The sequence below is a fragment of the Misgurnus anguillicaudatus genome, chromosome 6, assembly GCF_027580225.2.
Source record: "Misgurnus anguillicaudatus chromosome 6, ASM2758022v2, whole genome shotgun sequence".
Lineage (NCBI taxonomy): Eukaryota > Metazoa > Chordata > Actinopteri > Cypriniformes > Cobitidae > Misgurnus > Misgurnus anguillicaudatus.
Genome location: NC_073342.2, coordinates 2943749 through 2960553, shown reverse-complemented (window position 1 = coordinate 2960553; position 16805 = coordinate 2943749). Strand labels below are relative to the sequence as shown.

Genomic DNA, 16805 nt, shown 5'->3' with positions numbered 1-16805 from the left:
GCCCTTTCTCGAAATATCTCAGAAAAGCTAACTACAAAAGAAATGTATTATACAAACCAAACAAAAACTCAGAACAATTCAGATTTAATTAGAAAAACACCTCATTAATGTTCATATTCATTTCCACTGGACAAGTGTGTGGCTGTACATGGGCAGCTAAGAGGAACAATCGCTCATTTGACATTGAGGTAAAGTTATTTAGGGCTGTTTTTGGGGAGTACCAAAACCAGCAAAGTATCATATTTTGAGATAGAAGAATTAAATGCTTAATTCAAATCAAACATCTGAATGAACCGATTGATTTAAATTAATCTGACATATAGATAACATATAGCTAACTGACACTTAAATTGTACATTTTCTGCAGCTGTGTAAAAATTCTTGATATATTGTCATGTTTTTGTGATATTTATATATCTAGATATGGCTCAGGTCACACTTTTAAACTCAAGAAAAAATGCTGGGTTGCTTCAACCGGTTAAATTAACCTATGCTGGTTGTATCGACCCATAGTTAGGTCAAATATGGACATTTTATAGGTTTATTTAACCCAGCGATTGGGTTTGTCCAGGGCCAGTCTGTCCTACAGGTGGTAGGCATTAGGCCCCACCTTGTCTGGGGGGCCCATGACAGTCTGTGACATAACGTTAGTACTTGTGTTACAGTATACTCATGAAGCAACACTTGGACATAGACCTAAAAAAAAAATTGGTGCTAAATAGCACTAAAAGCTCGTAATTATAGTGGAACCATTTTTAGTGCTATATAGCACCTGTAAAAGCACCTATAAAGAACCATCCAGGAGCACCAGATGTGGTTCTATATAGCACAATATGGTGCTAAACAGGTACGTCATTAGTACTATATGGCACTTAAAATGGTTCCCCTATGATTATGAGCCAGTGAACTAATTTTAGTGCTATTTAGCACCGTTTGTTTTTAGAGTGTATATTTAACATGAAAAATTACGATGATTTGTGGCGAGCGTGAACAATGCTTGTGCCAGTATACGAGAATAAGTGCTCTTTATGTATTTTTATGGACTTAAATTATTTGATACAAATGTTGACTATTATGGTGACCGAATTATTAGTGTGGAACTTTAACCCTGTACATTTTTAAAAAGTATAACAAAACATACTTTAATTTATCATTGCCACCTTGTAGGTGTGAGCAAAAATGTGCCGTTTTTGGGTGTGTCCTTTTAAATTCAAATGAGCTGATAAAATGCAAACACTGATCACCATAATGGTGGTTTGTTGAAATTACTCAACTTAATTGTGGTGTCAATTATTCTCTCTCTCTCTCTCTCTCTCTCTCTCTCTCTCTCTCTCTCTCTCTCTCTCTCTCTCTCTCTCTGCTTGCTATGCTTCTCAATGAATTACGGTGAAATGCCGCTACATCCAAAAGCCAGGGGGCGCCCTCGTGCAGAAACTCAATATGCGCTGTAGACGAAGAACCATACATACGCAGCTATGACACGCTGCTCCAGGAAATGGCTTAAGGATATATTTATATTGCTGTTCCTCAAACCTTTTCAGGTATTTTCATGATAATAAAGAATATGTATAATGAATATGTTTGACAAGTGTTGCTTTTTCAAATGCATGTAATAAACGACTCAAACTAACAGTGATTTCAGACCGATAAGAGCTTACTGATCAAAAGCCATAGTATATGAAAAGCTGTGAATAATATCAGCTGTGTGATTCAGAATATGTATTGGCCACGTATTATAAGTGTATATCGGCATTTATTGTGCACCCCTAATGGTATTATTATAATAAGATCCCCTTTTGACATCACAAGGGGAGCCAAATTTCAATTACCCATTCTTTCACATGCTTGGAGAGAATGGTTTACCAAAACTAAGTTACTGTTTTTTTCTAGGTTTATAGAAGCACTGGGGACCCAATTATAGCACTTAAACATGGAAAAAGTCAGATTTGTATTATATGTCCCCTTTAATGAAACTTTGTACTATTTAGTTTGGAGATTCAGTCGTGTTAGTTTAACATCTCGGGTCACTATAGACCCGAATCTATGGCCTTTCTCCAAATCTAAATCTATTATTTTAAGATGGGCCTATTAAGCTCCTTTAACAGCTAAAACATGGCCTTAAAAATATTCATTATAGTTGGATATAATAAATGACGACATATTGGACACCCCTCTTTTGTATTTTGACAACCATAAACAGAATCATCTGTCATCTTGTTTCTGAATTCAGGGTTCATAGATGCATAAACACAATAAAGGTATCATAAACTATGACTCATAGTCTTCTAAAGCCATCTCATGACTGTATATTAGCAAAATGATGTATCTGTTGTGATAAAGCCAAACTAAAAGAGAAAAGACCACGAAACAAAACAGTCTATGAATGGTAGCCCCTGTTTTATTATCCTTGTGGGACTCTATTAGTAGAACTGGAGAGTCATAACTAATAGAAAAGCCCCATTCTGTGTATCTGTAAGAGGTGGTTCTTGGCCAAGACAAGCAGAAATATTTTCTTAATTTACCACTGCAAAAATCTCCTGATCTTAATGCCTTTTCCATCTGGGGGTGTTTTTCAGCACTTAACAAGTCATAGCTTTCATTTACTTTCTCTGTTTAAATCACAAAGCTCACTGATTTTCCAAAGTTCATCGTCCCACGATGCCGAGGTTCAGCAGGGGGTGGCAAGCGGCCACAATTCCAGACAAAAGTCTTTGTGTGAGTCAGAACCTACAAATACATTCTTTACAAGCACCTGAAACTGATACACTGTGGCATTGGCTAGAGTTTGCGAGCGTACAATATGAAAACATTTAAACGTATTGCTAGCAGACATGCCAAAGTCATTTATGCTGTTATGGAAATGCATGCTTTTATTTGTTCAGTATCTGTCATTTATTCGAATGAATATCTACACTTAGCATACATGTATCTGATCGAATATGACCTTAAACCAATCAACGCAGAGCTTTTTCCAAACCCACTGGCTACCCAATTTAGAAAACAAGTTATACACATCCCTTGTTTTAACAAGATGGCTGTACTTGACGTTGGAAATTATAATGAAATTATAATGAAAACATAGTTGAGGTTATATGTCTAGCAGGCTGAATGAAGACTTGCAATTATGCAGACGATCTAAGCTAACGAATACAATACTAAGGTTCTGTGCATTTTCTTATATTAAACAATAACATTGTTTGCTTGGTTCACATGGATTCATAAGAAGAGCTAACCGTCCTCCACACAGGCACAGAGTTGGAAACCCTCTCTTTACTGTACGGCAAGCATCTGTGACTTGTAATTAAAAAGAGTTTTAGATGTGGCAGTCTGTCAACATCTGTTTATAAAAGCGCACAAAACACATGACGACAATTATCCTGCCACTGGGTTCACAGTAGCTAACACATCTGTTGAACCATGTCTCTACTGTGTAACTCTAAGAAGCATTCTGTTTTTGACCTTGCACCAATAAATATTAAGCTATAGACGGTTTCAGCAGTAACAACATAAACAATCAACAATAACAACAAAGTATTTTAAAGCAACACCAAAGAGTTTTTTACCTTAAAATAACATTTCCAAAAAAGTTTCAGTGGTTCATCCACTCGAAACAGGGTGAACGGCACTTTCACACTTGCTTTGCAGCCCTCTATCGGCCAAACCGCACTAAAGAAGTTTCCAACCGTCGAGTCGCGGACCTGTAGTTCGAGTGAAAACTACAAAAACTTGCTTTACAGCAGACCTACAATCCAATCAGAGCGAGCTATGCTGCATTATTTACGACAGTGGTAATGGACAATTCTGCTTCTAACCGGTAGGGGGAGCAAAGAGCAAAACTCTTTAGGGTTGCTTTAAACTTAGTTTATTTTTATAACAAGCAAAATAAACAACACGTAGATTACCTAGGAAACAAAACATTTGTTATTTTCACCAAGTTATTTGTTCAAGAGTTCAGTTTAGCAACTAGTCAGACCATTAAAAAAACTGAAACCGGAAGTAAAGTTCAGACCAGACGCTTATCGCGTCATCGCACGTCTGTCCAATGGAACAGTCTTTAACCCCTGTGCCTTGTTCCAATTCACTACCCTTTCGTGTTGTTAGCGGCCAAAAAAGGCCACTAAATTAAACGGCTGTAAAAATGTATCAGATTAATATTTTTTTCACATTTTTTTGCATAAATCTGTTAATCAACCTCAGAACTGATGAAAACTACCAAATGTTTCCAAAAATTTCATGATTTTAACTCTTTAATTGCCAAACTTATAAGTGATGCCACTGATTTGAGAAAAAAAAACATACAAAATCACTGATTTTCAATATAAAAAGTGATTGTGGACTGAATTTTTTTTCACCCTTTTCACAGTCTTGGGCATGCCAAAAATTTGTAAAAACATTGGCTTTGATGCATTTTTAGTTTTTGTGCAGCATCAGATTTAATTTTTTTCTCCCTCATTTATTGTTTGTGGCCATTTTTTCCCCATTGACTTCCATTATAACAACATTTTTTCATTGCAGAGCCATGACACCTTATCATCATGCATTTTTGATTCTTTGTGGTTTTTCCTTTTGGAAAGAGGTAAAATTTGTCATTTTTACTGTTGATCACCATGTGGCACCATTAACCCTTTAGTAGCCTGTGCAAAAAAAAGAGCTTGAATTCTGGATTGTACATTGAGTTATATGGACTATAACAGCATATTAGAGAGAGAGAGAGAGAGAGAGAGAGAGAGAGAGAGAGAGAGAGAGAGAGAGAGAGTGTGTGTGTGTCTGCATGCGTGCGTGCGTGCGTGCGTGCTTGCATGCATTTGTGTGCGTCTGTGTGGAAAAATCTGTAAAAAATCTTCTCTGCATCAGATTTATGATGAACAAAAATGCAAAAACAACTTCAAATAAACTGAACAATGAAGCAAGAGTAGAGGATGGATGGAGAACTAAACAATCAAACTAATTTTTTGGTGTGTATATGTGTACGTGTGTGTGTTCAGTCTTTTCAGCAGGACTTGCAGCATATTACTAGGTGCTCTCTGCAAGTGTGTGTACCACAACGGATACAAGTGCTGACTGTTCTTTTTTTGGTTCTGTACACCACTTGCATGTTCCCCTCTTCACTCCTGAGCCGCTGGTACCTGCTGGTGTCTGTGGATTTGTGTCTAGAGGGACAGCTACAGGAGAAAAAAATCCCTCTCACCAGTGCAGCACTAACTGGTGCGCGAGGGAGGTGCTCTCTCCTCAATACTAACACTAACCCTACACACACACACACCCACACACCCACACACCCACACACACACACACACACACACACACACACACACACACACACACACACACACACACACACACACACACACACACAAACACTGGTTTCCATGTTTTGTGGGGACATTCCATAGATGTAATGCATTTTATACCGTACAAACTGTATATTCTATTCCCCTAACCTACCCCATTCCCTAACCCCAACCATCACAGAAACCCTTCTACTACTTCACATTTTCAAGAAACATCATTCCGTTTGATTTATAAGCTTGTTTCCTCATGGGGACAACAAAATGTCCCCACAAGGTCACAAAAACACTGGTATTCCTATCTCAATTGTCCCCACAACGTGATAATTACCAGGTACACACACACACACACACACACACACACACACACACACTGGTACACATACACACACACTCGTACACACACAATGATTTTATAGTCCATACATCCAATGTACAAACCAGAATTTATGCTCTGTTTTTTTGCACAGGCTACTAAAGGGTTAATGGTGCCACATGGTGATCAACAGTAAAAATGACAAATTTTACCTCTTTGCAAAAGGAAAAGCCACAAAGAATCAAGAATGCATGGTAATAAGGTGTCATGGCTCAGCAATCAAAAAATGTTGTTATAATGGAATTCAATGGGGAAAAAATGGCCACAAACAATAAATGAGGGAGAAAAAAATTAAATCTGATGCTGCACAAAAACTAAAAATGCATCAAAGCCAATGTTTTTACCAATCTTTGGCATGCCCAAGACTGTAAAAAAGGTAAAAGAAAATCCAGTCCACAGTCACGTTTTATATTGAAAATCTGTCATTTTGTGTGTTTTTTTTTCCCCAAATCAGTGACACTACTTATAAACTTGGCAATGAAAGAGTTAAAATCATGAGATTTTTGCAAACATTTGGTGGTTTTGATCGGTGCTGAGGTTGATTGACAGATTTATGCAAAAAAAAATGTGAAAAATATTTCATCCGATAAATTTTTACAGCAGTTTAATTTAGTGGCCTTTTTTGGCTGCTAACAACACGTAAGGGTAGTAAATTTGCCCACGGTATATTGTTAAGTTTTTGAAAAATTTCAAAGCATTTTCTTAAAATATGTGTAAATATAAGATTTGTCACCAAAAATCATGCCATTTGCTGAAACACAGAGAAAGTTGTGGCCAAATTAAGACAAAAAAAATGGCCCCAACAACACATAAGGGATAAAGGTTTTGTTTATACGATTTTCAACCAAAATGGTGAACCTTTTATTTGAAAATGGGTTTCAACCATAGACTGTAAAAAATATGGACGTATGTCATGATTCTGCCAGCCTGTCACAGTAATTCATAGTTCATGTGGCAGGATTGTGGCGGTAGCCATGTTTTGCATGGTAGCACATGTTGGGGCTGTGTGTTTCCATGTCTGGTCTCTGCCACACCTCACTTGTTTCCTCATTAATTATTCATTATTAGTTAACTCGTCTGACTTTCCCTCATTATCTTGTGTAGTTTTCCTATTTAAGGCCCCAGTGTGTTCTGTCCTTTGCTGAATCGTTTTGGTTGGTTGGTTTTTTGACAATTCTGTCATTGTTGAGTCAAAGTCAAGTAGTCTCGTCATCGTCTCGTCTGTTATTGTTATCATTTTTCCCAACGTGGGCTTTTGTTTAACCTAGTTTAAACCTTTTTGAGTTCATCATTTATCTGCACTTGGGTCCCGTTCTTTGTCTGTCAAGATAGACATAGGGGGCCCTATCTTGCACCCAGCGCAAGTGACGCATGTATCTTTTCGTATTTTGCACTGGCGCACAGCGGGTTTTTCCCTCCACAGACGCACGTCGGCAAACTAGGGAATGAACTTGCGCTCCCTGGGCGGTTCAGCGCAAAAAAGGAGTCGTGCTCCGGCGCAAACCATCTCTTATGCTATTTTGCCGTTTCAAAAAACAATTGCGCTACTAACCAAAAAAAACTAGTCTAAAGTTGCTTATCTAATCTACACAGATGCAACAGTTATTTTTGCAAATCATAATTTGTTACAATAAAAAATATTAACACATGAGATAAGGGAAATCATTGTGGTGAGCATTGTGGTGATAGTTTTTATTTATTTTATGTGGCAGCGTTAAACAATTATCATGCAAATAACGATTAAAATATTTTCATAAGTTTGTTGTGTGGCTGTATTACGTTTATTTTATCTAAATTATAATTAAAATGTTTTCATAAGAAACCTTAATGTATGTGAACTTGATTTGTAAGTGTACTTTGGGGTTGAACCTTGCTTGCGTTTCTTGTGTCCGATTTCAAAGCCCCCAAACCCTTTCAGCGGTGAGGGTGGATGCAGCGATGTCCTCGTGTGTGCCCGGCGTGCCCGATTTATGCTGGCAAGCTTGGGATCCCCCCGTTTCCTGACATCATTGTAGTGCTTGGCGCAGCTGATGAGACAATTGCGGCTATTTCCTCTCACGCCTGTTTAACCGACGCTGATTTGGGCGGGTTTCTCCCATCCCCATACAAAACAACTTCTCTGTCTTTGACTGCTCTTACAAGAACGTGGGTCTCCTCAGCTGTGAACCGCTCCTGACGTGCGCCTGGTAAATCCGTCATTATAATAGCAACCCGCCATGAAACTTGCGCCCTTGCGTTTAAAGGGAATGTTGGATAGCGTTCTGATTGGTTTATTTGACGTTACGCCCAAACCACACCTATGAATAATGAACCTACTTCAGACCAACCCCTTATTGATTTGCGCCCGGCGCAAGACTTATTTCTCCCGCCAGGAAAATAGCAACAGCGCCCAAGATCCGCCCACAAAGTCACTTGCGCTTTGCGCTTCGGACTTGCGTTTCAGATCGTTAAAATAGGGCCCAGGCTGTTTCTCAATTCCAAGAACGCAAAGAATGGACTTGCGTTCTCGTGGAGATCGTTCTTGCCAGGCGACCTCAGAAAAACAAACTCAGAAGGCCGCGAAAATACAAAATGCACTTGTGAGAAATGAGATATGTGCAATCTTCCTGTTGGTCACCTGACCTCCGCCATTGTTTGCCGCAATGACTTCTGGGGCATATCTGCACTCGATACATCCTCGATATCAAGAACACATTTGGGTATTTTCATGCGTCCTCTGTACTTGGGTTCTTGAGAATTGTAATTGAACTTTGACGTTAATGATGACATAGAGCGAGGACACAAGGACACAAGATTGCTGAAAAACGCATATTGAGAAACAGCCATAGTGTCTGTGACATCATCCATAGGTTTGTGAAGAGCTTTTTTAAAGTCAAAAGTTGACGGCGCTTGCCGTAGCCATCTTGGCATCCCGCCACCACGCATCACTTGCAGATAACCAAAAATGGGTAAAGAGACGGGACGTGGTTGGAGCTGAAGTGTCTGATTGCTGAAACCACACCCTCCTAGCTTGACTCTAGCAACAGCAGTGGCAGTTCACCCATCACTCAAGTGGCCACGCCCTTAATTATGCAGAATTTTAAGGGTTAATATGATTTAAATGGATGATTTACAAAAAAATTACCCCCCTCACAGTTGTCATAAAGGGCAAACTTAGCTATATAGACCAGAAACACTTTTCGTACCAGGTTGTACACACGTTTATTTCTGCTGTAAAGTTGGGCATTTTTAACATGGAGGTCTATTGGAATTGACTCCCTTTTGGAGCCAGCCTCTAGCGGCCAGTCGATGAATTGTAGTTTAAGTCACTTCCGTGTTGGCTTCACGTCACGATAGAGATCAGAAGGTTGCCCCTTTGTTTCAACATGCAAGTTTTTGAAAACAACAGCTGTAAACAACATACATGCAAATAGGTGATTTCATGTGCATGCGTTTTAAGTGCTCAATCTACAGTCATGCATGAGTACTTCACAGTTTTTCAACAACGTTTACAAATTTTAGACACTAGATAAATGTAATGGGATGTACCTTTCCTGATGAAGTCAAGTCTGTGTTATTTTGCCTGAACTTCTCCTGCAGGGTCTCAGCCAGCCGACACAGCAGGAAGCCGTTGTCTAACCTGTCAATGAAGCTTTCCGCAGTAATTTCCACACCTGACCGAAAAGATAGGAGAAAGTGATAAGCATCTCATCATAAATGAATTGACTGTGCCTCATTGCAGTTGCCTATATACGCAATATTATTGGATAAGTCACACTAAAAATTAACAATGGACAGTTATAATGGACGCTTACAGCAGTTATTTGATTTTAAATTTAATAGCATTTTAATTTCACTTCCCTATATTCAAATTCACATTACACTTCTTCATCCTGTTTGCTTCCTGAATTCAAATTCAAGTCAAATGACTTAATGTGAATTGAGGGCGTTCTTTATTCAGCTCTGAATGGTGCACGATCATGTCACAAATCCAGCTTTGTTTCACAAAATAACATGTTTCAGTGGCAAAAACAGATGGAAACCTTAGAAAAAACAGCTAATCTTTTTTCACAATAAAAACAACAGACACAATACTACTATGACCGACATGTGGCGTCTGCATTTCACTGACTTCCAGCCGATCATTCCTTTCCTATGAGGTCACCGTGAAACAAGAGGTAGGGGTGGGATATCTGTGGAAAGAGCATATTTTCTTACCCACTCCAATTTTTTTTGTTCATAGAGAGGGGGCGTCAGTGGTCGAGGGGGTTTGGATTTTTAATGAGTTCCAAATGTGGTAATTGAGCTTCGCAAAAAGAAGCAGGGGAGCTTGTGAAATATCTTACCCACAAAAAACTCAAAATATAAGCTCATCCCCATATTCTGATTCATTTAACAAAGCAACAGAAACGAATTGAAATAATATGCCTGCTCTCTTTAAAACATTTATCAGCAAACCTCTCCTCAACAGGTCACATGATTTGAGCTGTCATTTATGTTTGCAGGGGTAGGGGTCCACTTTCAGGGGTAACAATTTCACAATGCAGTTTTGTTTACAAAAAGTATTAATGTCTTAATGTCGTGCAGCCTTAATTAAGAATTTGCATGCAACATTAAAAAGTATGGCTTTATATGTTTATAAACCACCCTTAAGCAAATCAATGGACCTGACATGAGCTAAAGCAATAGGCAACAGTCCAAATAAGTATAAGATGAAAAATGTGTACACCTATATGCATTGTTTCCCTGTAACATGAAACATCTTTGCAGCTGAGCAGTTATTAGTCTTAAAAATAACACAGAGACAGGCATAAGCCACTTAAGAGACTCTGGATGGGTTTTGCAAAATGATCGGTGGATGTGTGGTTGTATGTGAAGCCCCTATGCGGCCCATTGAGGCTCCTGGCTTCCATTTGCTTCAGGCAGACCAAAGACAAAGCCCTGGTTTCAGCTGGCTGTTCACATCCTGAAAGCTGCCAGAAATTCCACACACATCCCCCTCTATCCACACACGCACAACCAAAGTAAGGACCATGACACACTATTATTTTTTGCTCATAAATTTTATCCTGGATCTGAATTACTTCAATAGAGTGATATTAGGGTTCTGATTAATGTAGATAAATGTAGGAAAAGAAAACCAATTCCATCTCCTGGACTAATATCTATTACCTACATTACAATGCAAAATTCTGCAATGCGAATGCTCTATAGAAATGAGTTTAAAATGAATTAAAGGCAGGCATAAAAAATATTATATTCCTTGAAAGAAGTCTGACCTATTTGCAAATGTATGATATGCATTAGGGATGGCATACATTTTAAGGACACATACCTATAGATGCCTTAGCAAACACCACTAATGAATAAAAAAAATATATATGATACTGAAAAATAATGCAAGTACAAAAGGGCAATTAGCAAAGGTGCAATATGGAGTTTCACAATTATACATGTAGCTCTTTGTGCAAATGAGCAGCTTTAGAGACCCAAAAAGACACAAATGAAGGGACATGCCAATAGAAACTTATGCAAGTAAAGAGCACCAGTAGAATGAAGAGGGGCCTATGACATAGACTTGCAGCACACCTATAACTTAGTAACCTTATGAATATCTACTGCAACTAATTTTTTAATAGAAATTTCATTGTAGTTTTGAGTGACAGCAAGAAGCATTTGTTGTGTGTGTGTGTGTTTGCCTTCTCATCGCTATTATGATACACTGATGCAGTCGTGCCCCCAACTATCATAAGCATTAGTCTAGTGGTTAGAGTGTCGGGTTTGTAACCCGAGAGTTGCTGGTTTGAGGCTTACGACTGGCAGGTTGTGACTGTGGTGCCCTTGAGTAAAGCACCTTAACCCCAATTGCTCCCTGGGTGCTGCAGGTATAGCTGCCCACTGCTCTGGGTGTTTGCGTGTTCATGACTTGCAGTGCGTGTGTTCACTATTCAGTGGATGGGTTAAATGCAGAGGTCACATTCCAAGTATGGGTTACCATACATTGGCAAATACGTTAATTTCACTTTCGTATGCTTGTCCACCAGATCTGAACCAGAAATCTATCAGCATGGATATTAATATAATTGGTGATTTCTACAGTAATATACCCTTTTACAGTCCCACGTGACCAAATAGCCTGCGCACGCATTTTGGCAACAGAAGTGGTTTTATTCCCCATTGGTTCTAATGTGTTAGCAACTCACAAAGTTTATCAAACATAAAATGTCTGGTTGTTGCGTTTGGCTGCACTAATATATATAAACTAATATATGCATATATGTATCTGGCCACTTTATATTTCGCCATCTGCTAACGTCTTCTATCCACTCCACTATAGTACACGGATCTGGTAGCTGTGTTAAAAAAGTTGATAAGTCAAATTTTAAAAATAACTTTCTCTGTCTGTGTTGCTTCACTGCTGATTCTTGCCATACTTGCGTTGCCAAAATGCGCGCGCACACGTTGGCACGTCATTATTGTGTCCAAACAGTAAAAGGGTCTATTGTGCAATCTAATCATCAAAGATAAAACAATCAACAGTAGAAATGGATTATAAATACCTACCCAACATGCTGGAGAGCCAAAGGGCCAGATCTTCCTTCATGGGCAATAGACTGGCCTCGTGTCGACTGGCCAGCCATTGATTGTACTGCTGTAGATCTGTGAGACCAGGACCTGTGAGCGGCTGCCTACTGCTTAAGGGACTACACATGCTTCTGAAACTAGAGAAAGAATAGTACATTCACGCTTCAACACTAAACCACATTAACTCAATTATCTGACTACCCAAACAAATAATTTCACTTTCCCATGGAGCTCTAACATTGTCTTGCTACTGCAAAGTCCGTCTGATCATTCAGGCTGTTTATCATTTCACAGTAGACTTTTATCTTACTTCCTGGTCCTCTCATCATTATCCAGCTCCAGGCTAGGTCCTGTGACAATCCTGTATATATTCACTCACAAAAGCAAACACTACAGCATGCATTAATAAAACATTTCCTCTATATGCAGTATGGCTGATCTATTTTTTCTACTACTGGCAGAGCGAAGCAACAGTTATAGTTGTAAAAATGTTGACATTATATAGTAACTAGCCTTCTGATTAGCAAGATAGAAACGCATTCTGCATGTTGAAGGGGACAGCATGCCTGCAATGCAATGACCAAGCATTCATGTAAGTATTAATATGTGAGGTAGGTTTTTGGCCTTATGCTTTAAGTGCCTACACTATTATGAGGATGAAAATGCATCCCCAAAGTATAGACTTTAATGATGACTTGGAGGTCTTAGGGTTCTGTTCAGGACAGGGTCATGGAGCATCATACGCTTTCTGTTCAGATCTCCAGCACTAAATATGGGGAATGGTTATGGTAATGTTTGCACATACATTTAGTTAAAACCATCACTGTCTCACACTTTTGGACAATCTCTGCTTGTTAAACACAGAATATTTATACTGGAGCAATCTAAATATATGGGACATTTTACCAGAAGCGTACATTATCTGTCTTTGAATTGATAGTAAATAAAAGAATATTTCATCAAAAAAAAAAAAAAAAAGGTTGATGATGGTTGATTTTTGTGAGTTGAATATGTCATTCAATTAGGTTCTCCAATATTTTTTCTTTATTAAAAAGACTTTTGAAAATTACAAATCCTTTCTTTGTCCACAGCCAAACTGGACCCAAAGCTTCTTCAGTTTTGTTATGCTATAAACTGTAATTTAATCACATCAGTTGATTAAAAAATCCAACAAATAAATATTATTTTACAACTATCTCCATGTTTTTGGTCAGTCATGTCACATTTAAATAAAACTCAACATAAAATGTGTGCAATACTCTTTTAAGGGTATACAATAATGTATGCAATACTCTTTTGATGTCATTTCAACTCAGAGGAAGTGACATCATTTGAACAAGGTGAAGCTGACACGGATCAAGGGTGAGTTCTGTCATTGAATTGTATTTTAAGCTTGTTTTGTATGTTTATTTTGAGGAGGACAAGCTAAAGGGTCAGGCCCGTCACGGTAAAACATCCCAGAAAATAATGAAAATGTTTTACATCCAAAACATGTCTAAAAAGGTTACTAAAATTACTTGCATGTTAACAGATTTTATGCCAGCAGGCTGAGTATTGACAATTTAAAAAGGCAGCCCGTCAGGCCTGTCACGACGGGGCGCAATCTTTTCCCAGACCCGCCCACCTGCTATATCATATGACCAGAAGTAGGAGAGATTGTTTTGAGGAGGGGAGAAGATTCCATTTTTAAATAAAGATAATGAGTGCACATGATTTTTTTAAAATAATATTCAATCCCTTCAAAAAAAAAACTTGATTATGCGATCGCATGATTCAAAACATAATCAGCCAAAGTTCGCATATTTATGTGGGGGCCGCATTTTTTCAAATACGTCGCACTTTCGCAGCATAAATTGCAGATTTCTGTGCGCAAAATATGCATGCGGGGCTTTCATGATTTCAAAATCCCTGCATTTTCTTAGCAAAAATCACATATATCTTAGCAGAAAGTTGAAAAATTTTGCATTTACTTCACACAAGCGCAGCCATGTCCCCTGTTGCCATTATGTGACGTGAACATCATTGAAAAGCTGCAAACTTTTTTCCTGCAATTTTTGCAAGTTCCCGCAATTTCATCGCATAAAAATATTCCATCACATTTTTTAAGAAAACATGCGCAAGATGCCTGCAACAATATAAATAGCACAAAAAATAGCACAATATTCTCCCCCAAAATTACAGTTTTTTAATTTCATTTCGATTTTAATATGGCCTCCATATGACCCAACGTTCAGATGTAAGAATGTGATATTTTTGTAAGTGGAAATGTACGTTTCTGGTTGAATGTCCCATATTTGCTATTCAAAGGTATCAAGCTATTGTCCAAATGGAACAGTCTGTCCTCATTCTAGCAATGCCAGCAACATCTCTGTGGACTTCTCTTTCTCTTCATAACCTTTTCCAGCACAGGAGCTCTTTCAGAAAAAAACAACGAGGAAGAAAATGAAGGTGGAGATTTAGGTTCTGATAGATGCTTGGCACGTAAATAATACTGGCTCACTATACTGTGCAGCAAGGAGAAGATACAGATTGACTTTCACGTCACTTTCTGCCAGCCATTCAGCCAGTTTGTCAGCCCATGATAACAATGTTGGATTGTCAAATCCAAGTTCCCATTCCCAGGTTGCTTCGAAGAGACAAAACTTGGAAAGAGGTCTTGTTCAGCATAACTGAAGATATTTACACTTCTCAGAACTCATAACTTTGCTCAGCCGTCTCTGGAATTCACATGTGATGTGCAGTGCATTATGGGTATGGGGAATTCCCTCAAAACACTGAGTGCCATATTGTTGCCACATTTCTGCATGCAGAATTCACCAAACAATCAACATCAAAATAAAGCATCCTCTCCCTTTAACAAAACTTTACTGTACATTAAGCCTCAGCTGTAAAGTTTTTTCAGCAAAGTTAACATCCAAAAGATCTAGTCGATTAAAAGAAACACACACCTAGCTATGTTTTCTTCAGAAATGTAAAAAAAACATTTCATAGTGTTCAAATTTGTAATCACTAATTCTGATCATTATTACAATAGCATTTAATTGGATCTTTACAAATTTTGCAAATATCGCACAGGAAATTGATGCTCAACAAACACCACCAACCCATGAAAAAGATTTGTAGATTAATTATTACCAACACGCAAAGTTGGAAGTAGGACTATCATATTGAACATAGTTTTCTTTCAAAATCACTACTAGGCAATAGTTACAATGGTACAGTGATGTGATAATAGTTTTCCTCATTTCCTCATGTGTGAATTTTCGATAAGCAGTTAAGCAGAAGCATTACGCTTTTTTTAAAGTGAACCTGCATATTTTTTATCCAAAAGATTTTACATGCAACTTTGAAAATCGTTATCTATCTTCAATGGATAGCTATTGTATAAACTAATATTGTAAGTTAAAAACGTGTTTACCTAATGCACCGTTGCAGAAAATTGCATTCACAAATTTAAGTTTAGTTTAATTGCTTTAAACTAAAAGTTTTCCATCCATTACCCTCCATCTCCAAGTTACTCAAAGACTTTTCTTGATAGTATAGTTCAGAATAAATTATCAAAGCAAATCTTTCCCTACATGCTTAGTCACATTTTGTCTAAAAGACCATTTTTGATAAATAAATTAAATAAATAGGTGCATAACGTATAATTCTGTTGCAGTTATCTAACACTGTGTCACGTTTAACAAGCACAAACACACGCTGTATTGAGAACTTAAGCACTGAAGGGTAAATCAAAAACACAGGACATCTTCAATCTGCATGTACACATTTCATGAAATAATTTGACTTTTTGCTTTTTAGTTCAGTTTAAAGGCAAAGTTTATCATCTTATATTAGGAAACAAAGTGCTTGCATCTATTTCTTATTAAGGGTCTATGTAAATTCTGTAAGCTGTATGTTTAATAATGTTTATAAGCTATTATTTACTTTACTATTTTTAAATGCACTAACCATTTAACTGAGCTCAAAACCAATACTACTGAATACTACATAGTATACTGAAAAAAAAACTTTTTACACTTACATTTTTAAGTTTAATCAACTTGGATTTACAATTCATTTTAGGTGTATTGACTAGTGATGAGTTGCTGTAACTTATAAAATAAAGTGGACATAACCAAAGCAATTTCAACTTGATTTATTAAGTTGATACAGCAACTCATCACTTGTCAAGATAGTTGAAATGACTTCTAGTTGAATAAACTTAAAAATGTAAGTGCAAAAAGTATTTTTTACAGTTTAGTGCTTTCTAATTCTGTTTTAAAGTGAGTATTTTATATTATTGCTAAGCAACTGATATAATCATTATCTATTTTTGATACTTTTAATGAGAAACCACAACTGCAACAGACTTTATAATACAGACAATAAAATGCATTCCTCTCAAAACTGTATCTGCATTATTATTATTTACAAAGAAAAAATATATATTGGCACAGTATGTAATCATTCACCACTGATAACAATAACAAACATATGATTAAAATAAGTACACGAAAATAAATGTATTTTGAAGTAATAAACTAAGAGAAACTATGAAAGCTGGTATGTCATATACTATAACTGTTAGACTT

General features: G+C 37.5%; 1 protein-coding gene across 1 annotated transcript in view; it reads right to left on the bottom strand.

Moving 5' to 3' along the window:
• The window catches only part of gas2a (growth arrest-specific 2a), a 35040-nt gene that overhangs the window by 17975 nt on the left and 260 nt on the right, over positions 1–16805 (bottom strand). The window contains exons 2-3 of the mRNA XM_055192873.2: positions 12208–12359; positions 9193–9317 (exon numbers count right to left, since the gene is read on the bottom strand). Coding sequence (XP_055048848.2) covers positions 9193–9317; positions 12208–12359 — 277 coding nt within the window. The remainder of the gene's footprint in view (positions 1–9192; positions 9318–12207; positions 12360–16805) is intronic.